This window comes from Astatotilapia calliptera, chromosome 7 (assembly GCF_964374335.1).
Source record: "Astatotilapia calliptera chromosome 7, fAstCal68.1, whole genome shotgun sequence".
NCBI classification, from domain to species: domain Eukaryota; kingdom Metazoa; phylum Chordata; class Actinopteri; order Cichliformes; family Cichlidae; genus Astatotilapia; species Astatotilapia calliptera.
In genome coordinates this window covers 34,030,065-34,055,666 of record NC_137428.1, presented here as the reverse complement: position 1 = coordinate 34,055,666, position 25,602 = coordinate 34,030,065, and the positions used below count along the sequence as shown (strand labels likewise).

Below are 25,602 nucleotides of genomic sequence, written 5' to 3'. Positions count from 1 at the left end.
GTCTCTGGCATTGGGTTTGATACCAAAACATGCCAACTGGAAGAAAATCATGTTATGATCATTTCCAGGCAGAGTGGTGCGAAGAGTAAAACTTAAATCCAAGCGGAAAAGACAGTAGGAACTGTTATTTTGATTTCCTCTAGTTTAAGTTCCTTCAACACAGGACACTGATGATACCTTAAGACACCTTTTGCAAAACTATGCACAATACTTCAACTATGGTTCTCTACAACTCTGCATCGTATTTATCTGTTTAGCTGTTGGGATATTTGAGCTTCCAACAGAGAATTAGCTATGTGCAGTTTGAATAAAACATTACAGGCCAGTTTTATAGAACAATAATATCATCCCTTTCTAACAGATTCACCTTAGTGAAGGATGTGTAACTTATATCTAATGGCTTAATATAGGTTTGATAAAGTATTTTCTTTTTTTCATCACATTATGAAATTTCAACCAACAGCTGAATCACAAGGCTGAAGTTGTGGCAGAGCTGAGAAAGCCATCATTACCCTTGCGTTAAAGGTGAGAAATTGGTAGTTTCGAAACAAAACGTGGAATTCTATCTTTTCTTAATTGAAATTGTATTCCTCTATATGGTTCTGGTTAGTTTTGAAGGGGTGGGTCTTACATGGAAAATATGATGTCACACACTCTACGTACATTACGTTGCTTGGGGCTGCCATATGTCCTGTAGGAAGTGGTAAAAGTAAAAGAAACAGATAAAAGACAAACTAAATAAATAATAACAGCTCAAATCATTTAAGTAACTTGTAATACAAGGGAGAGAGTGTCCACATGTCCCCACTTCCTTTCCCCTTAAGTGGCTGAACTTTATGATTTGACTACAAATCAAATGGAAGCTGGAGTTGAAACTTGAGCAAGTGCTGGACACACCTGAGGGGTGTGTGTGTGTGTGTGTGTGTGTGTGTGTGTGTGTGTGTGTGTGTGTGTGTGTGTGTGTGTGTGTGTGTGTGTTGGAGCCCGGGGTGTGGTGCTGAAGGGACAGCTATCCTCATTGTTGGACTGGGTGTGACTTTGAGGAACTCTCCATGGTGCTGGGCCACTCTTGACCTCAAACATCCGACAGAGACGCCCTGCAGAGACATTTAAAGACTGCACGCCACGCTTTAATTATTACATTACACAGCTCTCTGGCGGGCAGGACAGCTGCGAGGACACTGTCTCCGGGTTAAATAGAGCTACAGCGAACAAGTCTTCAGTTTGGACAAGTGAGAGCGCAATATTTCCGGACATTCAGCTGTGATGCGCTCCCGATAGTGCCAGTCTGGACGGTTTCATTCGGGCTACAGGTAATCCCTCATTGGGAAACATCCTCCTCCTCCACCCTATAGGATCTCTTTGTGACAAAGCCAGACTTTAGGTCTCTCCCTCATATGCTGATTTATAACTCAAACAGCTGTGGGCAAGGAGCTAATTTAGACTCATGAGTAAGCAAATCAGAATTGTTGCTGATCTGTGGCGGAATCACTGACAAGCAATATAGCAGAAGGCTGTCTCACATCTTTCCCTAATATCAGATATTACGTGGATTCATTTTGCACTTCTCTCTCCACCGTGAGAGTGTGTGTGTATCTTTTTTTTCTCGAGCAGCATTAGCTTTACTGATTTTTTCCAGCTTTGGTCACACTGCGACCACCTGCGATTGAAAACCGGCAAAGGCGGTGGCTGTCCAAGCGCACAGCGCTGAGGGAAGGGGAAAAAACCGGACAACACAACAAGCTGAGACTCCGAGCATCTGTGCAGCTACACACCGCTAAACCCAATCACAACCAACCGCCTGGAAGGGATGTCGACCGCCGGGGAAATGCCAGCTTTCTTTCAGAGGATGGGCTCCGAGAGCCCGGCCAGGCCCAGGCAGAAATTCTGTGGCGTGTTCTGTCCAGTGGAAGGTTCCTCGGACAGCAAGACGCTGGACTTTGATGCACTCTCGGCGTGCAGGGGCAGGAGTGACGGGCGAGTCATTGACCGACAGACCGACATCTCCCAGCCGAGGAAGGTAGAGATAAGGGAGAGCACAGGGAAAGAGGCTCTGCAGAATCTCGATGATAAACGGGTAATTTTCTCCGATTTTGCATGCCGATTGTGTATATTTTACACCTCTCCTTCCCAGTCTTCCTCCTTTTGTCTTTCTTTCTCTACATTTATCATTCCAGCTCTCATTTATTTCATCCAACATTCAGCTTTTTGCACACACCCGCGCCATTTTTCATCTACAATCGCATCAGTCACAGAGCCTTTGCCACTCAGCAGAGTTTGTTTAAGCATACACATCCAGTTTATGCCAGACAACTTGCCATGACTACATTTCCCAGAAAGCACTATGATGTAACAGAGTCGCTGGCCCTCAGTTAGAGGGCCCACCATGCAGAAATGCCAGAGGGAGTGGCTCTGTTAGTCAGAGTCCTTAACAGCACAGTGCAGCTGGCTGTTGGTGAAGGAAACACTGTTAACAGGTCTGCACGAGAAAGAAAAAATAAACATATGTGTCATCTACCATGGCATGATTTAAATAGGAGGCACACCTTTGTGAACACATCAGCCTGGTTGCTTTTGCAAGGTGATGCAGGGTTGGACCATTGCAGCATTACTGCCCTTGAGATCTCTCGTTCTTTTAACAGCAGAACTGAGTTGATGGACAGGCTCAACCTGACCTGCATGACTTGCAGGAAAATCTATCACGTCTTTTACTGCTGCTTCAAGCAGTTATTCAGGTTTTAGTGATTGGTGGTCAACCCACATCTGTACTTCCTTTACTTAATACTCAAGCACTCAGGATGCTGTTAAAAGCTTTGGGCGTTGGTGTTGAGCCCTTTTATCATGTTACATATTGATCGGAAGCATTCGCCACACAACCCACTCCCTACTCTCTTCCATCTCTTCAAGTCATATATGATTAGTTAGTTGCTCTTCACTTTTCTGATGTGAGAGCTTACTTCACAAACACAGACTTCACAGACTTAATTGATGTGATCTTCAATATCAGTGATGTCATTATTACAGGAGATGCATTTCAGCGTTGCGTTCTTCAAAAGCAAGCTGACATTTTAGGACTGTGGTGGATAAAATGCGACACAACAGCGCTGCAGTGCATGTTTACTCAGCTATTGTGTGTAAATGTGGGTTCGCTGCACTCGCAATTTCTAGTTTTACTTCTGCTCCACTCAATTTCAGAGGCACACACTGCACTTTGTAACCCACACCATTTATTGTACACTTATTGTAAAGTAAGCTTTACAGACTTAATTAATAACACGTTAAGATAAAACTCTATTGAATTCATGTAAATGTACATGATTTTTTAGCACTGATTTCCAGCTCCATGTTTGAATCCATGGACTCTACTAGAGTAGGTTTGCACAAGTCACAATTTAGAATAATCCTTCTCTATCTCATATTAAACCTTTGTGCAGATCCTCTGTCTGAAACAAGGCATGTAACTCCCTTTAGCCTCCTTTTAAACCAGCATTCCTCTGATTGGCGATCAGTGGTAAACAGAAGGTTTGAAAAGCAGGTAGGTGGAGCTGTTTGCCTAAGATCACCATATTTTGGATAACAACTCTCTATGATGTCATACGGAGCCAAGAGCATAAAAAACTGTCTGAAACATGTTGTTAGAGCAGTCTGAAGCCTGAGCTTTTGTCTCATGGGGATTACATGTACTTACATAACATGTAAACTCATTATGTTAAACTTTGGCCCTCTTTAATATGGCTATTCAAATTAAGAAAATAAGAAAAACTGAGTTTGTGACTGAATTGACAACTTTTACTGTGGTTTTACAGACATTTATATAACAAATGAACTTTAGATAGCAATTTCTTGCCTTAAGGACTTTGTTTGCAGTTGTTTTTTAATGCACCTTGGGCAATCTGATTACATGCGGATGGCTAAGAGGCATCACTGTTTACAACTGTTTATCACATGTCTCCAAGGCTTCTGTACATATTTCACAACCGGCTTCGTCACTTCCACTGGAAGGTTAAAGGACACTGTCCCTTTTCTCTCCCTTGCACATTAAGAAAACAAAGTAATGGTTATAGCAGCTGTTGAGACTGGCAGGAAAATGTCATCCGTGTCCATGGCATTAAAAAAAAGAAACACCACATGCTGCACTAATGACATATTTTCCTGTTACATCCTTGTCAGGGACACATCAAGACAAAAGCATTACAGACTACTTTGGTAAGTCCTGTGGCTGATCAGCTGCACATCATGATGTGAATCTACTGTTCCACAAAGAATCCTTATGCCTAGCGGAAGACCGTGGAGGCCATGCTTTAAGCGTATACACCAAATTTGGACCCTAACATTTGGATGTCACAGCAGAAGTCGAGGCTTATCAGTCAAGGCAACATTTTTTAATCTTCCATTGTTTAATTTTAGTAAGCCAAACTGTAGCTTTACCTTCCAGTTCTTAGCTGGCAGAAGCAGCGTGGTCTTCTGCTTTAAAGTTTGATGCGTTCTTCTCAGATCTCTGATTTTTTTTCTGTTTTTGGACTATTCTCTGTAAACCCTGGAGATGGGTTTGTGGGAGTGAGCAGTTTTCTTAATGCCGATACCATCCTGTCTGGCACCAACAATCAAAGTCACAAAGTCACTTAAATCACCTTTCTTTCTCATCCTGATGCTCGGTTTGAACTTCAGCAGGTCATCTTGACCATGTCAACATGCCTCAGTGGGTTGACTTGCTGCCATGTAATCAGCTGATTATATATTTGAGTGAACAAGCAACCGAACAGGTTTACCTAATAAAGTGTCTAATGAGTGTATATTTGCTGCTGTCTACTAATAATCTTATTTCCCAGAATGCATTTTAAAATCAGGTGTAAACACAGACATAAAAACTACAAACGGTTTTCAAACTTTGGTCTTAAAGGAACTGTGTCAGTTCAAATACATATTTTTTCTATTTATAAATAAGCACAAAACAAAATTTAGCGGAGAGCCTCTGAGTACAAAATATATCTGGTTAAGCTCAATTGACTACTTTTGGTAATCTTACACTGCTTTAACCTGTTATAGATAAATAATAAAGTTAACTGTGTACTGAGGAAGAACATTTTAAAAATGAAAGCAGAGTTTATCACATTTCTTTTACTATGAAGTGAAGTCTTCTCGATCGGTCTTTGATTAAAAATAAAAATGCAAACACTAAGTAAATCTCGAACAATGTCGGACTATTTTGTCTGTCAGCATTTGCCAAACACACAAAAGGCCAAATTTCTATTCCCGTGATTCCAGGTTTACCCATTTCTCAAATAGTGCTGTAATCCCAACTTGTATTGAGAACCATTCAAGTTGATCAGATCTGGAAACAGGTGAAATCACGTCACCCTGCCTGAGCCTGAGCTCTTGCTCGCTCTAATAACACCCCCACCTTCAGACACACAGCAGATAATATGAGGTAAGATGGCTGCTGGCTGTTTCTTCATTTGTTCCTTCGGTGGATGTTTGCAGGCTGCACTCCCTGCTTGCCTGCCTTCCCTAATCCGGCGAAAGCAATTGATGGCATTAGTGTGCTTCTCTGCTGTCAATGGAGCAGGGCGAGGCTCTGCGCATGCTCCGTGGGGTTCTTTTATTGGGAAGAGGCTCTCGAGCGGTCCCTCCCTCCCCTCTTGTCTGACTCCGTCTGGGAAGGAACGGTTTGGTGCATCGGCGGAGACCGGGAGGCTGCCAGGATCCGGAGTTGAGCGATAGTTTGATTCTTCACGTCTGTGGCCTCCTGCAGATCACCCGTGTCTGTGTAGTCTTCCCCCCTATTTATCTTCATCACCATCATCCTCACTACAGCCCGGCAGCCAGCGGTAATCCGTCCCGTTTGCATTTCTAGCGGTCTGCGGCGCACACGAAACACCGGTGAAGATGTCTGGCTACCAAGGCAAAAAGAACATTCCCCGCATCACAGTGAGTGCTCGGGTGTTTTCACGTTTGGAGTGGCAGTGAGTGGGTCCAGCCTGGCTGGTGTGGGCCTGCGGGGTGTGTTTGCAGGATGTCACCGGGGCGGCATGGTCCCTGCGCCGCTGCGCTCCTCGACGATCCAGGGCAATGGCGCAAGAGTTGATCTCCTAAAAGAAATTCCAAAATAAAATAAAAGCGTTTTGTAGATGGTTTTCTGTTTCGCTGTGAGATCGAAAGCACACGAGGGTCGAGAAATCAGTGAGGCCAGCGATAGTATGGTGAGGCTGAAATTTTCGTGTTTTTATTTATTTATTTATTTTTTTGCAGCATCTTTGCGACAAGTGCTTATGTCCGGATAAACCCGAGCTCTCGCTTTACATTAGAGTATCCATTGTTTGTGCACATTCACGCCACCCCTGCATTTCTTCTTCCGTGCCATGCATGACAGTTGAGATTTCACGCCGGTGGTCTTTGTTAGACTGTGTCTGGTGGCCGGGTATCACTGCACACCAACTGGTGGAGCAAATGCTTCCCTGCATCCGCTCCACGGCTCAGTACCCGGCTGTTTCTTTTAACCTTAGCGTCTTTTCCTTTTTTAAAGCCATCCTTGATATATATATATATCTATATCTATACATATATCTCTCTATATTTAGATATATATATATATATAGCCGTTTAGAAGGCACAAAAGGCTTTAAGATACATTCAGTGTGTCATTGTGGAGCAGATTATTTCCCCGAATTCATAGCGAAGCTGCAGGGATGTGGTGCTTCAATGGAAAGTGGAGAATAGGGAGGGGATGGGAGGGGAGCCAGGGAAGGGAGGGGACAGTGGGTCCTATTTCCTTCCATGCCTGTCTTTCAGCTGTGTAATGAAGGGAAGATGCATATAGGCAGAGCTGATCAGGGAGGAGGTCACTGCCTTTTCATCCTGATGTCAATGAGCTGAAACAATGGTGAAGAGTGACCCAGAAGAGCCTGTTTGAAAGCCATACAGATGGATCTGCACCTTCTAATTGTGGACTTACTAAACAAAGCATTCAAGCAGCAGGATATGAAGCATCATTATCCTGTTATCTAGCAGGCCCACGCTCCCCAAAGGTTTCACCAAGCTAGGAAAACCTCTTCAGTCTGAGGAGATCATAGCACAAGCATGATTATGGTCACGGGTTGTCTCTGAGATATGTGCTGATTAGTAGATTATAAGAATTGTTTTATTCAATAAAGTTTTCTTTTGATCAGCTAATCGATTGATTGGAGCTTTCTCTGCCAGAGTTATTTCAGAGCCACGGCCTGACCCACATTATGCAGAGCTGTTAGCCTTTTGTGTCATGGTAGCCAAAGCAAACTGTAATTGGAGTGTCTAAGTGGTTGACTGTTCATGTAGCTCTCATCAACTTCAGATTTAACTGAAATAATAGTTCTTTAAAAGAGACACACGTCTCTATGTACGTACACTGAAGCAGATCCACATCATGGAAAGATTGATGCTTAATATATATTTCTAGCAATAATATGAAAAATTCTCCTCTGTGTTAATATCATGCATCACTTGGTGATAACTGGCAACCTCTCACGTGAATAATTTTCCTCAGTTCTCTCTCTTAACTGCTTGAGACACAGCAGATGGATGGTGGAAAGATCAGAGGATTAGTGGGTGTTGTAGTCAGACCTAACTGGATAGACTGTCTATTCTTAAACAGAGCATGAAAGACATAAGAAATGAGTCAGAGTCAGAGGGGATCTCTTGAAGATCTAGCAGAGGGATCAGAGGAGAATGTGAGGAAGATGTTACTGGAACTGTAAACTGTAGATGCTGGAAAGTAGCATTCTGGTTGGTTCCCGTGGACCTGAAAAGGCATTATTAGGAGGCATGGATGACCTTATTAAACCAAAAAGACACTCAAGAGGAAATGAAGGTTACACTGAATTAAAAGTAAACAGCAAATGCTGAAGTAGATGCAAATGAGCCCCTTGCCTTCCGCACCTTTCTTCATAGACCACTCAAATCAGTATGAATTACATATTTTACTGAATTTGAATATTTTCATTGAACTGGGTGGAGCACTGGGCTCCATAGAACAGTTTAGCCAGATGGACATGGGTCAGCTGCACAGACAGGGACAGACTAAGGGCGGCTCTCATCAAATATGAATGAACCTCTGCAAGTTCACCACCTGGACTTGGTGCTTCTGTGTGACTTCAGAACCAGATTCATACAACAAGATCATTGAAACTGAACAACTAGCCAAGCAGGGCTGACACTGTTTATTTTTTAAAATGTTATTAGCCATTAAATATGAATTTTGGAGTCTACAACATATCATCCACTCCTTCAATTTCTGATGGGTTTAAGCAGAGATGCTCAGACCACCTCTCCCAAGCACCGGCTCTAGCTTTACTAAAGCATTGCCAAGCCACCTGAGAGAGATGATATCTCCAGTGTGTCCTGGGTCTGCCCTGATCTGGGATCTCTTACCAGTTGGACATGCCCACAAAACCTCACCTAGGAGGCACCCAGGAGTCTTTAAGATGCCCGAACCGCCTCAAATTTAAAGACGTTCTATCACTTTCTACAACTGGTATTGTCACAGTTGACAGTTTTGGTGGTGAAACAGTTAAATATTTAGTCCGTCAACAAGTTGTGTCATTTATTAGGAATGTGATCAATTTATAAAGTTCAAATGTGCTGATTCTGCAGTCTGTTCTCTGTTTTGTGTCACTGTGGACAGACTATATTTGGCCTTTAAACTGGTGCTTGAGCAGAACCTTTAATAGATGCTTATCACTCTTCATGCTGGCATTCGAAAGATTAAACCCAGAGTCGATCCATCAGAAAACAAATGAACAGATTCAAAAAGAATCCCTGAAAAGAAAACCGGCGTAATGTTTGCACTTGAGATGCTGCAAGTGGAAAAATATTTTCTCATTTTTGCTTGATGAAAACGTAACTGATTAGTAAGCAGAAAAAATGGTTCAATCAGTTACATTTCTTTTGATGCATTTATTGATTGATTGGCTCTTTCAGCTCTAGAATGAGGGTGAGTTATTTCAGTGAAGGCTATAAATACAGATAAAAGTAAATCAAGAACAAGAAGGCTGTTTAAATGCAGCTCCAGTGAATGAGGTAAAAATAGAGCGAGGCTATTATAAGACTGTCCTGGATTAAAGTCTCAGTGGCTACAATCCTCAGCAAATGAAGGATCATTAAGTAGTGTGCTACTATAACATACCTTTAGTAGAGCAGTGTCTCTGGTGACAGTGCAGTGCATGTGTAGTTACTTCAAACGTGGCTGGAGTGAGTTCACGCAGCTATCTCACCCTGCAACGCAGCCCGGAGTGCCTTCTCTTCACACATCACACTACGCTCCTAATCAGCCACCCACTGACTCAACCTTGTTTTTTTTTTTTCCTTTTCTTTTATTCCCCCCACCTCTCAGGATCATCCCGAATTCCCCCATTCATAAAGCCAGAAGTCAGGGAGACTGTACAGCATGTATCAACTCTGCTGTTATTCAGCTGCTGAGCAGAGGGGAATGCTGTTGAGCAACAGTATCGCAGCTCCTCCGGCTGCACTATGTCACAGGAAAAAGGTCAATGAATGTATTCTTTTTCAAGTTTGAGATTAATTAAACAATTTTGTAGTCAAAGAGAAAGTTTAAATTTAGTTTTGCATTTCAATTGGGAATTTAGGCTAGTTTACTTTCTATTTCAGTGGTAGGGGTTTAAGTTATGAGTTAGTGGAAAAAAGTTTTTAAGTCAAATTTTCAGAGAAATAAAGAATGTCATATTTTCATTTCCTGTGAATGTGGGAGGATAACAGAGCAATTTAAGAGACTTTTCAAACGAAATGAGCAAGTTTTAATAGCAAAGAAGAGTGTTTTTATGGATTAAGAGGTGTTACGTGCCAAGGGGTGTGGCTTTGCTTTTGTGCTCTGTTTTGTGCTCTGTTTCTGTTTTTGGGACGTAACAAGAGGCTAAAACAATTAAAAACATGGTGATCAGTCATCATGAAAATAAAGTAAAAGTGGAATTTCTTGCATCAAAGGAAGAATCACATTCATCCAATGCATCAAGTGTGTTTTATAAATAAAACAGAAATGACTACTTAGAAAAATTTTGTATCTGTTTTTTCATGTCATTAATGTGCAGATGACTATTTCTGGGAATTACTTTATTTCCTGTTTTGCACTTTATTTTGAAGGAGCAGAGTGTTTTCCCAGTGGTTGCCTGAACATGTATGGAGATGATTTTAGCAGCGGGCTGTTTTTTGACTAATCCAGGACAAATATAAATCATAATGCTGCATGTCTGACCTGGCAGCCTTCTCCACCTGACTTAACTGTTTCCAGGATATCTTCCATTTGGACAACAACATACAATGTTGCCGGGTTACGTCTAACACTGGCAGACGTTTTCACTGCACCCAAGCTGATTTTGCCCTGATTTTATGAAAGTCAGCAGTTTGAGTACCCAGGCTTCTCTTCTCTTCCTGTGGAGGGTCTTAGTTTTCCTCCGTATGGTGCTGTGGTTTATTAATGTCAGGATTTTAATAATCGCAGCATTTGATTGATGTTGGTGATTTAACAAAACCATTACCTCTGCTTTCCATTATACCCAGTCTGTTTCTTTTTCTTAAGCACAATGTTTTACGTTATTAATAATACCTGTAAAAATTATAAGGATCTCTCATAACCTCATGAGAAGTATTATGTAAATCTACACTTCTCCTTAGCTTCGTAGAGCTTTTAATTCATTGTTTTTACGCCCCAAAGCACTGCAGAGTCCATACCCCTCTAACTAAATGAGAAAAAGGCCCATCTAGTGATCATCTGGTGAGTAAAGCATACATTTAGCAGCTAAACATAACGACAGAAACAACATTTCTGAAAAAATTTATCTTTAGACACAGGCTTTCCTGCTGTGCTGATAGTGTGACAGAGAACAAGACAGATTTTTACTAACCTGTCTGTTTTATACTTTGTTATTTTGCTGATGGCTAACCATGATATGCAGAGTTTACCAGCCTTGCTGGGACTTGTTTCTTGATCTCTTTCCATGTAAAATTCAGTTTTATTTAATCCAATGTGAATCCAGCTGATATACTTTAATGATATTTAGAAACAGAGTGTATGAGATATTCTAAAGTGATCCCTACTGGATGGAAAAACTGATCCACAATATACATCTCGGGGTTAAAGTGCTAACAACATGCCTGCAGATGGATTAAAAATGAGATATTTCTATGTTAGAGCTATTTAAAATCTAATGCCAGCAATGTGTTAACAGCATGGATATTAAAAAAAATGGACATAGTCATCAATTGTTGGTTTTCGACACTGTTAAGCTTCAACATCAGTGTTTTGTCCATCACCATGTTGGGTTTTTTTGGAACTGGAAGTTACCTTATGGATCAAAGATTGGAGTCATCAAAAGTGTAAAAGATGAAAGTAGCTGCTGCGATGTCATCTATTGCAACCTTACTGGTTAATGATTTATGATTGTCAACAAGCGTGCCGCTTTATACCATATCAATGTTGATGCATGATATGACCAATACTTACATAACAGATTTAATATGACCCAAAATACCTTTTTTTCTCTCGTATACTTCTATAGAACTGGAAGTCTTTTCTAATGGCTTTCAGATAGAATCCATCCAGCTTCTATCACTTATCTAAGTCCAGCTTGTGGGGGCAGCAGTCTAATTAGAGAAACCCAGACCTCCCTCTCCCCCAGCAACCTCCTCCCCTTCAGCTGGCTCATATTAGTGTGGAGGAGTGGCTGCGCTACTCTTTGTCTCTTGTGAATGACCAAACTCCTCACTGTATCTCTAAGGGAGGTTATTTGTATGTGCGATCTCATTCTTTTGCTCATTCACTACCCAGAGCTCGTAGCAAAGTACACTGAGGGTACATTGGCTAATTAGCCCTAACTAGACTTTCACTCAAGAAGATAAGTACAACCCCCCCAAGAACTTCTGGTATCGTCAGTACATAATAGTGAGGGTTAATATTATTCAGGTATTACATTACAAAGGCACCAAATGCAAACACACACCCAGATAGATGATTTACAAAGAAATTCCTGCCACTCAGAGTTGTTATGAAGGAGGAAGGAATCCATAGAGGACAAAACTATATTTTGTACCCAGCTGTAAATGTGCACTTCAGTTCTCTAATATAGAAGTCTGTGGGGATTGACTCGAGCCTCAGGAGGCACAGAGACGAACTGGAGTTGTTGTTTCAGCTCTGGACGTTGCCCCTTCCAGTCACAAGCTCTTATAGCTAAGGTAAAACAAATAAACACAAACAAAACATTAGTCATAGATATCTAAATTATCCACACTTCACAGTAATTAAAGTTGCAGACAATCTCATAATACTTAAGGAAATAAATTTGTCTAAAACTGACACTTATCATTAACAAAAGACAGACAACACAGCAGGCTTCTGAGCTTCATTATCCCACAGTTTGAGTCACGTGTTCACTCCTGTTTTCTGGAGGGCTCAGTTTTAGGCTCTGTTGATACTGCGTCCCACTGCACTGCAGTTTTTTGGCATCTATCAGCAGATAGAAAAGGAGCCATGAACTGTTTGCCCCTTTGGTGTGGGTGGGACTTATTTATGCTCTGTCTCCATGCTCCGCCCACTATGCCGAAAGTATTACACTAGTCCAGGATGTTTTGTTTGAGGAAACAGAGGTGAAGGAGGTTGAGGAAAGTTACTGTGTTAAACAAAATATTCAGTGATTGTTTTTATAAGTGTCCTAATTACGTTACAGATCAGGTTTTTTTTAATGCTCATTGAACTGTTTTTGCCTTGTATGCAATCTCAGTAAGGTTGTAGGTTGTAGCCTGGAATGTAAACACAGTAGTTTAGTAACAGTGGGCCCATTGAGCTTTATCCACATCCTGTTTGTGAGCTCTGAAAAAGTTCCCACGAAGGAAAGGTCACTGTCATGCTTGGCACAGATCCAGTACAATCACACGCTCTGTCACACGACCCCTGCGAGCTTTAAAACAATTGAATTATTTTAAAGCACGGTTCTGGATTCAGGGACACTAATTGTTCTGCAAATACAGCTCTATATGAAACAGCGCAATAGGTGCAATTTTGTGAGAAGGGCTGCAGTGTCTTGGCAAAGTTCAGTGAGTAATGTGATAATGACAGTCATGACGGGGCGCATGATGTAACGGCATATTTCAAAGCAGTTGTTGGGAGGAAAACGGGCCAGCAGCGGGCTGGAGCGAAGCCAGTCGCTCAACCAGAGCACTCTGTTCCACACAGATCGAAGATTACCACATGATCTATCTGCATTAGTTCCATCACTGCTGTCAGAGTGTGGCCACACCTTTCAGATGACAACTGCAAGGCATTTTCCAGAAGCTGCTGCAGTCAGCTGAAGTTGTTTTACTGTGTACTTTACTCCATTCTATATTTCATCCAGAAGAATACGGGGTATTGCTAATATGTGAAACGTTAGTACACATGTGAGGAAAAAAATGCTTCAAAAGCAGTCATAAGGAAATTTGGATAGGTATATATATCTGAGATCATTGTGTGAGGACTTTGTTTTTTCCTATTCAGGGGTACTACTGTACATGGAAAAGGGTTTAAAGCTTTTGTGGCTCCTGAGGGAACTGCGGATCTGATGGACATCACTTGAGTCAGTGGCCGTCAAAGCTGAAGACTATGAAACTGAAATTATTGGGCAGCCATCTTGAGGCTGCATTTACCTCTGCTAGTAAAAAACAGCTGAGGTCCTTCACACTGGGGTCTGGTTATGAATGGCATTGTTGGTCCCAGTCAAAATTTTCCCCCTGCAACAGCACTAAAGTTATGCAAAAGAAGTGCATATTTATGGAGCGTTTCTTTGCAACATCCATCATTTTTTTTAAACCATTAATCTGTTTATATTTTTAAGACTTTCCTGTAGTAAATATTGAATGTTGGTCATTAAAACCACCAAATAGACCAACTTAGTCTGTTTACATACTAAGCTAAAAGATATTCAGTTTATTTATTTATTTTTTTAAGTGAGCTAAATAAGTTTGCGTTATTTCTACATATGTGGCTGTGTTATATAAACAACCTATTAGGTAATATTTTACAGAGCTGGCTTATGGTTTGTGCTGCCTGCAGCACAGCAGTTGTCCTCTGGGCTGAAGCTGCTGGCCTGGCAGCAGCCAGTGGCAGCGCCTCAAACAGAGCAGCCTTTGTTAGAAGGGGGAACGCTGGAGCCCTTGTGACATAGCTGCCACTCCCTTTCTTGGAGAGAGGGCCAGGGCCTCCCCGGGGTGGCTCGAAGGAGGGACTGTGGAGGTGGTAGACTCCCCCCTCCTCCCCGTCCTCTCTCCAGCATAGAGACAAGTGGCACGGCAGCAGGCATGGATGATTGATTACACGCTCAGTGGCCTGATTGGTTCTCTCTCACGTCTGTTTGTGCGATAATTCGACCACATGAAGGGGGCAGATGGGTGTGTCTGGAGGCGGGCTGCTGTCTTTATTGTCCGAGCAGTGAATGATTTCCCTAATTTTGCTTTTAAAGCAAAGATCAAGTGATCCACCAGTGAGAGGAGCGGTGATGAAAATGCACTGGGCCCTCTCTTTGCTCTCAGCACAGGGATCTAGAAGTTTGTTGTTCTTCTTAATTTGGAGATAATGCTTTGTGTACTGCAGATGTTCACTAATCCCATTTTAAAGCAGTCAGACTGTTTGAATCCAGTCCCCTCCTTAGATTAACGTCTTTTCTTTGTCCGTATTCATCTTCTTTTCACAATGTCTTTCCACCGCCAGCCTGACATAAACAGTGTCACAGTGAAAACATCCACACACAAAAAAAACTGGTGCTGGTCCAAACATCCCAGCTCTTAATACTCTTTTACCCCCTGCCCCTCCAATCAGCCACCCCCACCGGATCAGTGTGTTAGAGTATTAAGAGTGTGTACAGTGTGTTTACAGATATCTGTATGCGTGTGTGTTTGCAGAATAGGAAAGCCAGTGTCAGCTGAGAGACAATGCACAGCCATGTGTTCCTTATCAGACGGCAGCCTAAAAAGGCCAAGCAGAGCCAGTATTTATGTTTTGCTGTGATTGTTGCCAATCCACTCCTTGAAGTGACATTTCCCAAAACGTCTTTCATCAAATGCCCTTAATCCAGCATCCAGTTGAGCCAAATCGGATACTCACCCTTGTAAGCGTATTTTTATAGGCGGCTATAAATCCATGTCTTTTACAGGGTTGTTATTCCTACAGATTAACTCAAGCTGTTTTTTTAAACAAAAATGTGCAGCAATTCACCTTCTTTATTGTTTTCCAGAGCGACCGTCTCCTGATCAAAGGGGCCAAGATTGTGAATGATGACCAGTCCTTCTGTGCCGACATCTATATGGAGGATGGAGTCATCAAGTGAGTTTTCCTTTAAGCTGCCGGCAGTTTATTAAAAACCCAACTTTTACCATGTCCATGTTTGAAGCTCTCGGCTGAATCACTACAAACTAACTAAGGGCCTCCTCTGCAGCAAGTAGAGTTTACTACTCATCTCACCATAATCTCACTATGATATACAATTACCTCTAAATAGCACCACAAATAATACATTCTTCTTGCAGAGTGAAAAGTAAACTTGTCATTATTGCCATATAAAATCTTCAGTGTTTAATGTCAAAGTTACCAATAAATGAAACCAGCACTGCCATACTACAATTCTGATCACTTTTTTAGCTTGTCATTATAACTTTTCTGTAAATTCGTTAGGTTAATCGTCATGAAACTAAGCTGTTTTAGTGCCAAAAGTGACTGAGTAGGATGATTTATTTATGATGATGAGCTCTAGCAATGCAGGACAGATATTTTTTCTCAAGTCTGGCTTTTATCAGACGGCCCTGGAGAAAGCTGACAATGCAGTCAGTTTTTAGTTTTGACTGTGTTTGCTATACAAAACAGGAAAAGTTGTGAGTAAGAAGTTAATTACTTTTTTGCAGAGCGTAATGGAAACTGCCACAAAGAAAATGATGAGCATTGATACATACTCAAAAACTACTACCCTAACCCATAAGTATATGAAACCACTAATTACTAAAAAATAGTAAATGTAATTAATGAAATTAAAATGACTAATTCATTTGTAATTCTGCTTTCTAAAATTACTAAGGGTGGTGTAATCAGCAGTTTAAATGTTGCTTTTCTCTTTAACTCAGACAAATCGGGGAAAACCTCATTGTGCCCGGTGGGGTAAAAACCATCGATGCCCATGGTCGGATGCTGATGCCCGGTGGCATCGATGTGCACACTCGTTTCCAGATGCCCGATCGGGGCATGACCGCCGCTGATGACTTCTACCAGGGCTCCAAGGCGGCGCTGGCCGGAGGCACCACCATGATCAGTGAGTTGCTGAGCACAAAGCCCCTGCTGTCTGCAACAGAAGATTCAGAAATGGGTTAAAGTTGGTGTCTGAAAGCTTTGTGTGAGTGAAAGGAAGCTGAGTGTGTCTGTGGTGGGTTTTTCCCCGCAGTGATTCTTCATTTACTGATTGGCCCTAATTGAACATGTCTTAATGAGAACAGGAAGCGTGCCAGGCCTGCTCATGAGCAAGCCAAAATATGAACCCATCCATCTGGTCGGAGCACTCTGAGCCATGAGGTGCTGATTGCTGTACATACTGTGTCAGGAAGTTTCCAAAGAGACAGACAGACTCTGTAGTTTGTTTGCTATTATTTTATACACCCTGTTTATGTAATTTTGGCCTGTTGTAGTTGTAGTATTCTGAATTTCTTAATGGTGCTTGCAAAGCCCAGATTTTCTTCTCCTTGGGCTCGTTTCCCTTGCACTTCAAAGTCGTTAAGCTCAAGTTAAGAGTTTAAGCATTAGTTGAAAACTTGTCCGCAGGAATTTCTTTCTACTTCCTTTGAGTTACCATCTATCTGTAGTTTTGTTATGGCTTGGTTTGTCCTAGACATAGTTTTTAAACAGGGCATTGGAGTCAGTTTCAAGTTGTACCCAGATTTAAAAAAAAAAAAACCCAAACTCTTACCCTGTGTTTTATCAGTGATTTTTTTTTCTAACAAAATATCGTAAATATAATGTAACAGCAAATCTTGGTTCTTACATTGGTTTAATGGTAATGTTATTTTTAAATTTACATACAAATTTAAAGAGTTGACGTAATGAGCAAAGAAAACAAAGCTAAATGAAAACTTGAACTGTAAATGTCACACTGGCCCTCCCTCTGCTGACTCAACAGGAACACCATCCTCCTCCTGGCAGCAAAACATACTCACACTGCATGCCTTTTTTACCCCAAGCTAAAAGCCGATTGCTGTAGCTCCTCTTAGGGGCTTAGTCAGGTCTGGAATTGGTGTGTAACATCCTGCAGCCTGGTGACACTTGCCAAATAGAGATGATTTCTATAATGAAATGCTCTATTCAATGTAGTTTAGGCTTAATTAAAGGCATCTGAATCCAGTCTTAACTACAGACTACATATAAAAGGTACATTTTAGCCACCTTGACACCACTCACTCACTGGTAATAGTCATGTTAGGTTGTTGGGTTTTTCTTGGAGCCAGTAGGGACAATGTTTTGGAGGGATTTGTGATGATATTAGTTAGCAGGGCTTTCACACAATAGATACCTGCTAAATCGTAAATATAATAGTATTAGAATTTCACTCACCAAAACTCAAACATAGACTTCTTATATTGACCTTGTGAGCGTTGTTAAATTTAAACGCGAGTTAAAAAAATTCTATTAATTCACTTTTATTTATATCGTGCCAAATCAGAAAAACAGTTTCCTCAAGGGGCCTTATATTATATGGTAAAGACTATAATAATACAGAGAAAATCCCAACAATCAAACAACCCCCATCAGTAAACACTTGGCGACAGTGGGAAGGAAAAACTCCCTTATAACAGGAAGAAACCTGCGGAAGGACTAGGCTCAAGGAGGGTCAGCCATCTGCTGTGACCATTTGGGGATGAGAGGAGGTACACAGGACCTTACAAAGACATTCAGTCTACATACATATGTATCAAAGAGGAAAAATAGCAAATGTAAAGTTGGGCATTTTAGCATTGAACTCTATTAAGAATGTGTTTTGGGGAAAGCCTAAAGTGGCCACTTCAGGAACTGCAGTTTCTGCATTCACTGTTTAGCCCTGGAGTTTGCATCTTGCTCTAGATATGAAAGGTTTCTAATCAGACACGTTTCATACAGTTTCAGGTCTGACTCTGGTGTGTAAATATGATCATTTTTAAAAATCAGTTTGTTCCACATGTTCATACAGCCAGGCGTGAAATACATCATTGTCCATTAGGCCTGGATACAACATAACATAAAAGATAGATAAAATACAAGACAGCAGAGTTCCTGTATTTGTGTAGCTGTTTAACCGTGTGTGTGTGTGTGTGTGTGTGTGTGTGTGTGTGTGTGTGTGTGTGTGTGCGTGTGTGTGCGTGTGCGTCTAGTTGACCATGTGCTACCTGAGCCTGGCACCAGCCTTATGTCAGCCTTCGAGCAGTGGCGTGAATGGGCCGACAGCAAGTCCTGCTGCGATTACTCTCTGCATATCGACATTACCGAGTGGCACAAGGGAATCCAGGAAGAGATGGAGACGCTCGTGAAGGATCACGGTACGTCTCACGTAACCACAGTCATGTTTGATTATCTTGAATTAAAGATTTGCGCGTTGGGAACGTGATTGGAAAAATTAATATTTAGATCTGTTCGATGCAAAAAGATTAACATCAGTCAGTATCAGTCCTGTAACCTGAGTGCAGCAGCCTGCACGTGATGCATTTAATGCAACTTTTTAGAATGAAAGCATCAGAAAGAGATGTTCTACTCACTTTTTAGCAAGACACACGCAAAAACCCACAATAAAGGGTCTTATTTTACACAATAGTTTTCTTGCATTCAAATGATCCAAACTTAGGGTTCATCATCTACCAAGGAACTTCGTATTTAAGTTGGTTAATGATTAGTATTTTTTTCTGCTTTAAACCTTTCAGGTGTTAACTCCTTCCTGGTCTACCTGGCTTATAAGGATATTTTCCAGCTTACTGATGCTCAGGTAGGTTGTCACTGAATTTTTCAGCATATTCTGTATTGTGCTACAATAAATTGAATTATGCTACAGCCCTTCTGTACAAACTCTTTTAGCTTAAAGGCTGCTTATACTTACAGCGGTGATATTAGATATACTGTTGTCCGATCGCCAGGGCAACAAACAGGCATTAAGTATTGACCTAAAGAGGAAGAGAAAGAGATTGAAAGCCTACAGTAAATCTGACCTAATACTATCATAAAAGTCATATCCTACTCTTGATTTTGGCTCACGTGCTCACTCTACAGCGTGACTTACTGTGCGAGTCTGTTTGTCTTGGCTAGGCTTCCCCTCGTGCTGATTTTCCTGTGTGTTTCTCTTGGGAGAGCGACAGGATAATGAAAGCCACAAACTCTCTTTCTGACTGAAAATGAATTAATCCCACCTGAAAGCAGTTTTGAAACAGATCTGTGATGATCTTTGCACCTGTGTGAGGAATGCTGGCAGTTGGGTGCAGCCAGAGTTTATCATTTTCTCTTCCGTGTCAAACTCTGACGGCTTTTTATTGTTGCATGTTTAGCAGTCCTGGTTGGGGGGATGATGACTCGTTCATCACCACAGTTTTTCTTCTGTCTGTGAACTCGCTGTGTTTCCTAAACTTCAGACTGTGGGAGACTCGCTAATAAAGATTACTACACAATCAGTTACCCACAACTGATAGTGGAAAAAAGAGCTTATGTTTGCTAAAATTATTCAATTATAGACTTTAAATCCATCTTTTAAACCAAATAAATACTAGGGTAGACCAAATGTTAGCCCTTTTTCCAATTAGTCACATTCATTCAGACAAAGACATTGTCTGAATGACCCACTGACTTAAAAAGAAAAGATTTTTCCAATATATCACTGCTGGAAATCAAAAAAGCAAAAAAAAACCCCATGCTGTGAGTTCCTCTTCATCTAAAACAATTGATACAACTAGACTTTAGGTCTGTGCTGGAGTTCAAAATTTTACTGTCTTTGTCTTTGCTGCAGGTGTATGAGGTTTTCAGTGTGATCCGCGATCTGGGAGCCATCGCCCAGGTTCACGCTGAGAATGGTGACATCGTAGCTGAGGTATGACTCTTCATACCATAACAAGATGCCATCTGGAGATGAACAGACATGATTTTTCTGCAGGATTTTTGCATTAAATGGAATCTTAACGCCCTAAGCTTTGAGGGTTATGAGATACCGCTTGAAAGCTGGACTTTGAGCTCAAAGACTGTGACACATCAGTTTCTTCTCAGTTGTGACGAAATGTTCAGTGCTAAGCTGTTAATAGCCAACAGATGAGGATAGATATTCTCAGAGCTGCTTAGTTTTCACTGCCAAAGCCAGTCATGACAAACATTCGTCCACCTGCACATGACTCAACATCTCGTATTTCCCAATGCGCTTTGTGTGTGCTCATGTGCGTGTGTTTAGGAGCAGCGCAGGATGCTGGAGCAGGGGATCACTGGGCCTGAAGGACACGTGCTGAGCCGCCCTGAGGAGGTGAGTCACAGCTACAACTCTGTGAAATGTTGCTTGGACTTTGAGGAAAGCGTATCGGTTCATCTCCAAGTTGTTGGGGTTTTTTCGCAGTAGGGGATGTGACCTTTACAGGCTTCAGCGTTGCTGCGTCTGAATCGTTGAAAGTTTTACCTTGAGGCTCTGGATTTTTCACTTCTTTATAATCTTTGTAACTTTCTCCTTTTCCCATGATGAATGTAGATAATCACGCCCTAAAGCCACTTTAATTGAGTACATCCTCCCTGCATAAATCAATGTTATTTTAAAATCAGTTCCTCAGTTTTTCTTCTTAAGGTTTTCTGTATTTTTCTAATTATCATCTGATGAAGGCAGTGATTTCTTAGGGGCCTTAGGGGAAAAAGCACAAGTTAAATTGTCATGGCAGTGCTGCTCCTGCTCAGGTTAATCAAATCTTGACCATTTTCCATGGTCATACATGGAAAAAGAGACATAAAAATAATGAAAAATACCTTGAAATGTTGCAATAAATTGACCTAGAAAATTTTAAATTCCATATTGCTTTTCACCTCGGAACATTTTCTCTGTCATTTAATCTGTCAGAAAACGTCTCCCTTCAGTGTTTAACCTTGTTGTACCTGCGTTGCTATGCAAGGAGAATATGAGTTAAATATGAAGCTACAGCTCGCTGCTGAATACTTAGATATTTCCTTAATATTTAGCTTAAATTGATTCACCTCATTTATTCATTTTATATACTATATATAAGTTATTTACCTTTATAAATACATGTGATATCTAAAACACCAGGGCATTGACATACTGTTGTGCACACATTAAAATGACGAAGACTGAAATGAAGAAGAGAGGAATAAGAAAGGTCATCACCTCCATCTATTAAAGTGAACTCTTCTGTATTCCAGGTGGAGGCGGAGGCCGTTAACCGCTCTGTGACTGTAGCCAACCAGACCAACTGCCCGCTGTATGTCACCAAGGTGATGAGCAAGAGCGCTTCTGATGTCATCGCTCAGGCCAGGAAGAAGGGTGAGAACTAAGATAAAGATACTGCCCATCGTCAGAGAGGAAAAAGACAATATTAGTGGATTTTCACAATAATATGAAACTAAATTAAATTTAAGCCCAATTTTATGTTATGATTAAGATTAATTATAGAGTAGACTTCACAGAAAACGGTAAAATAAACACAGATAAGTACAAATAGATGCAATGAAGCTTTTGCGTGAGTTCGCATGACATGCACGTGAGGAACATAGGATCTTATGCTATGATGGGACTTGTCTTTATAGGCACTGTTGTCTATGGAGAGCCAATCACTGCAAGTCTGGGAACAGACGGTTCACACTATTGGAGCAAGAATTGGGCCAAAGCGGCTGCTTACGTCACCTCTCCTCCACTGAGCCCTGACCCGACCACACCAGACTATCTCAACTCCCTGCTCTCCTGGTAATTGGATGCAAACACGTTATAGGCAAAGTTAAAAAGAAAATGTCAGCAGTGCTTTTTCTCTGAGCATGACACAGTCCTGTCTGTCTTTTTTGTACTAAACTTATTACATAGTGGAGACCTTCAGGTGACAGGAAGTGCACATTGTCCCTTTAACACTGCCCAGCGTGCTGTGGGCAAAGATGACTTCAGCTTGATTCCTGAGGGTGTGAATGGCACTGAGGAGAGGATGTCTATCATTTGGGACAAGTGTGTGGTGAGTAAATTTTGCTTTTGGGTGGAGTTCACAAGACCCTGTGCAGTCCTGTGAAAACTCCCCATGATTCAGTAGCTTGTAGAACCACCTTTAGCAGCAATAACTTGAGGTAATCATTTTCTGTATGACTCTCACATCATTATAGAAGTCTTTAGGCCAAGTTTGCTTCAGTTCATTGAGGTTTGCAGAAATTTCTTTATGACGATGGTGGCATTGTGTTAACACTCACCTGAAAGCTCCAGACCAGCAAACTGCCAAAACTTCTGCTTTTATAGAGGTGCTCACACTTTCTGATGCTCAGTTAATCAGGTGCATTTGATTAACAGCACCTGGCTGCTACTTACCCCCTTAATTCCCATGGAAGCGGTAAGGGTGGACTTATTCTTTCACAGGACTGTGTCTCACAATACACTAAAGGCGTTTTCACTCTTGGCTCCATTCTTCCCTCAAAGCAGCTCAGAGCAGTTAGTCAGCTCTTTTCACGTTTATGTTAACACTGTAAATGATGTCAGACCTCTTTTAGGCAAACTGAACTGGGACTCATTTGAGAAGTGTTCGGTTCACTTCAAGTCCACACTGCGGTCTGTTTAACCTGTGCATTGTAAACAGAAACTCACTGCCGGTGTATTATAGGTCTCTCGGCGTCTCTAGGCATGCTGTTGACAATAAGCATGCAACTGCTTAAAAACCAAATTGACATATGGAGTGAAGTAAAGCTTTACTCCAATTTACATCCAGCTAAAAGGGAACGGCTTTATTGGGAATACATCACCGAGCTGTAGGAGTTGTGCCAACCCTAAAAATGTAATTAAAGGGGAATGAGGTGATTTTATAAAAGTAATCTGATACCATCCTTTAAATGTACTCTGTTACAAGTAAAAATGCTAGATTTTGTATCATATTAGATTAAAACTAACAGTACTAAATGAAAAAAAAATTCGCCCCTTACTGTCATTCTGTTAAAAATCTGTCAAAACAATTAGCTTGTTTTTTATTTTTTGTTTTTTGGTACAATAACTTCTTCCAGGATTATTTTCCATGTTGCAGGTCCCCAAAATACATATAAATGGCTCAACATTTTCCAATTTTTAAATTATTACTATTTTTCCCAGTAATTCTAAGCTGTGATAAGGTCAAAGTCACACCCCAGCCATTTCAGTTTGCATAAATACAACAAAACGATTTCAAACCCACTCTAATGCTAAACCTTGTTTCTCTTCAGTGTTTCTGCTTTATCAAACCACATTTGAGCACCAAAATCACAAACTATATCATGAACTATATCATAATAGTAGTATTATGATAGTAGTACTACTATTAGTGGTATAATAGTAGTATAATATATCATAATAATAGTAGGAAAACACCAGTTTAATGCCTGTGACATTAAACTGGTGACATTAAACTATTTAAAAAGTACACTTTGGATAAACTTCCAAGGGTCATAGCTCCAAAAATTCCACCCACTCCTATGTGCTTTGAAGGCCAAAAACAGTGCTTTGTCCTCTATCAGATCTACAAAAAACAGAACAAAAACAAGCTAAATTTCTTGGTGCAAGAAGAGGATTTAGGAGGGTTGAGCTTGATTAATTCAAAAAAGGGCCGTATGTGAATACACGTGAAACGGACAAAACACAAAAGAGGTCACAAGCTTTGGTAGCTTTCTCACTCTCAGCTCTGACTTATTTCAGGTAACGGGTAAGATGGATGAAAACCAGTTTGTGGCCGTGACCAGCACAAACGCTGCCAAGATCTTCAACCTGTACCCCCGCAAGGGCCGCATTGCTGTGGGCTCAGATGCTGATCTGGTGCTGTGGGACCCTGACGTCACAAAGATCATCTCCGCCAAGAGCCACCAGTCGGTATGGTCCTCAATTATTTCTACATAACTAGCTATTAATACTGACACAGAGGTCTCTTTTCTTCGCTAATGAAAGCCTACCATATACTGACTTTAATTATATACGCTGCATGTGCCAAAAGTTTGCGGGCATTCCAAGCTGCTAAGGAACTGTTTCCTGTTTCTTTCAAACAATACATCGTCATAGCAACAGCGTTAGATGAAAACCAAAAAGCTTGAAGGTCTGAAAAATGGAGCTGTCCAAATTTTGAGTGGTTCTGGTTAATCAGCTAAGAGTAGTTTATAAAAATATAGGACAGCGAACTTCCTGTAAGTCTATTGTGTTGTGACTGTGGATCGGTTTGGGCATGTTTATATTTTAAGAACAGGACTTTTTAACAAAAACTGGAGTCCAGTAACAAAAGTATATATTATCATATTAAACCACTGATGCAATTTAAAGCAGCAGTGTTAAATAAAAACCCACAGGCTTCAAAATATGAAGATAAGATCGTGAAAATACATCCTCTGGACTTCTGGTTTCCTGTAGGTGGCGCTATGACAAAGACTCAGTATTGGAATGCAGATATACTCCTACTTGTAAAAGGCTAGCCTTGAAACTAGCCATTTTGGTAACTCCTTATGAATGAGGAGAGAGCAGTAACTTTAATGACCACTTCCATGACCACAAGAGCCTCAAAACTACATGTATAAATTAAAATCTCATTGTCTCATTCATTTCAAACTGGTGTCAGAGTTCAGCATCCACAGAGAATAGATTATTTAGATTAGGATAAAATTCAGGTAATTTCATCAAGTGATTAATACTGTTTGATAAGCTTTTAATTTGCCCTTGTTAAATTGCTAAAACAAAATATCCTGCATTCTAAAATGTGGACCTTCCTACTTTAACTCTTTCTGAAAGAGTAAATGTAAAAGCTTGTGTGTGACTACTGAATCACTCAAGAGGTTCTTACAGACTGCTCACGGTCTTAAAATGAACAGATCCCACGGGTCAGTTCTTTTCCTGGCCATGTGCATTTTACTAAGCACATGGATCATAGAGGAGAGCTGCTGTTAATGGGTGTGGCTGACGAATTGCACTTGCAGAGGATAGCGGGGCTGACATCCGGAGGTCTGGCAGTTAGGTCCAGGCGTGTCTCTCCATTCCTGATTCCCAATCCAGTTCCTGCATTACCTGTTGGGGAACACGTATATAACATTTGCTTACATATTTACTATGATAACCAGTAGATTTTTTTTTCTACAACCGCAAAGTAGAAACTGTTGCAACGCTATTTTGGGGGGCTTTCTGGCACTGAACAATTACTGTCTTTATGTCTTTGGGATTCTTCTGTGGATTTCTGTTTAGTGTTCTTTAATTGGCAGGTCTCTTCTATTAAATTTCAGAAATGCAATAACATGTTTTGTTAGGAATCTGCACCACAGAGAACCTTAGATGTGACTGCTCTGCTTAACTAGCATGGAGGAGTTTGTGAACGAGCTACTGCTGCTGTGCAGAAATGCCACAGTGAATGACTTTGGGATGTGGGGGTGTG

The 25,602-nt window shown here is 41.0% G+C and overlaps 1 protein-coding gene and 1 long non-coding RNA gene across 3 annotated transcripts in view; one reads left to right on the top strand and one right to left on the bottom strand.

The window, feature by feature from the left end:
- The first annotated feature begins 1,410 nt into the window (after window positions 1-1,410).
- dpysl2b (dihydropyrimidinase like 2b) overlaps window positions 1,411-25,602 on the top strand; it is a 31,990-nt gene continuing 7,798 nt past the window's right edge. The window contains exons 1-11 of one of the 2 annotated variants that reach the window (XM_026174337.2): window positions 1,411-2,077; window positions 15,246-15,334; window positions 16,126-16,310; window positions 18,394-18,558; window positions 18,937-18,998; window positions 20,007-20,087; window positions 20,439-20,507; window positions 21,407-21,527; window positions 21,791-21,947; window positions 22,062-22,203; window positions 23,895-24,065. In XM_026174337.2, coding sequence (XP_026030122.1) covers window positions 1,811-2,077; window positions 15,246-15,334; window positions 16,126-16,310; window positions 18,394-18,558; window positions 18,937-18,998; window positions 20,007-20,087; window positions 20,439-20,507; window positions 21,407-21,527; window positions 21,791-21,947; window positions 22,062-22,203; window positions 23,895-24,065 — 1,509 coding nt within the window. In that variant the 5' untranslated portion in view covers window positions 1,411-1,810. Of the gene's footprint in view, window positions 2,078-5,521; window positions 5,929-15,245; window positions 15,335-16,125; window positions 16,311-18,393; window positions 18,559-18,936; window positions 18,999-20,006; window positions 20,088-20,438; window positions 20,508-21,406; window positions 21,528-21,790; window positions 21,948-22,061; window positions 22,204-23,894; window positions 24,066-25,602 lie in introns of those variants that run through there. The other variant, XM_026174338.2, reaches the window with a different exon arrangement.
- LOC113025991 (uncharacterized) lies at window positions 10,816-22,615 on the bottom strand. Its single transcript, XR_003272859.2, has 5 exons — window positions 22,433-22,615; window positions 21,372-21,548; window positions 16,142-16,340; window positions 15,227-15,310; window positions 10,816-12,211 (listed from the first exon to the last, which is right to left on the bottom strand). It is a non-coding gene; the product is annotated as an uncharacterized LOC113025991 (long non-coding RNA).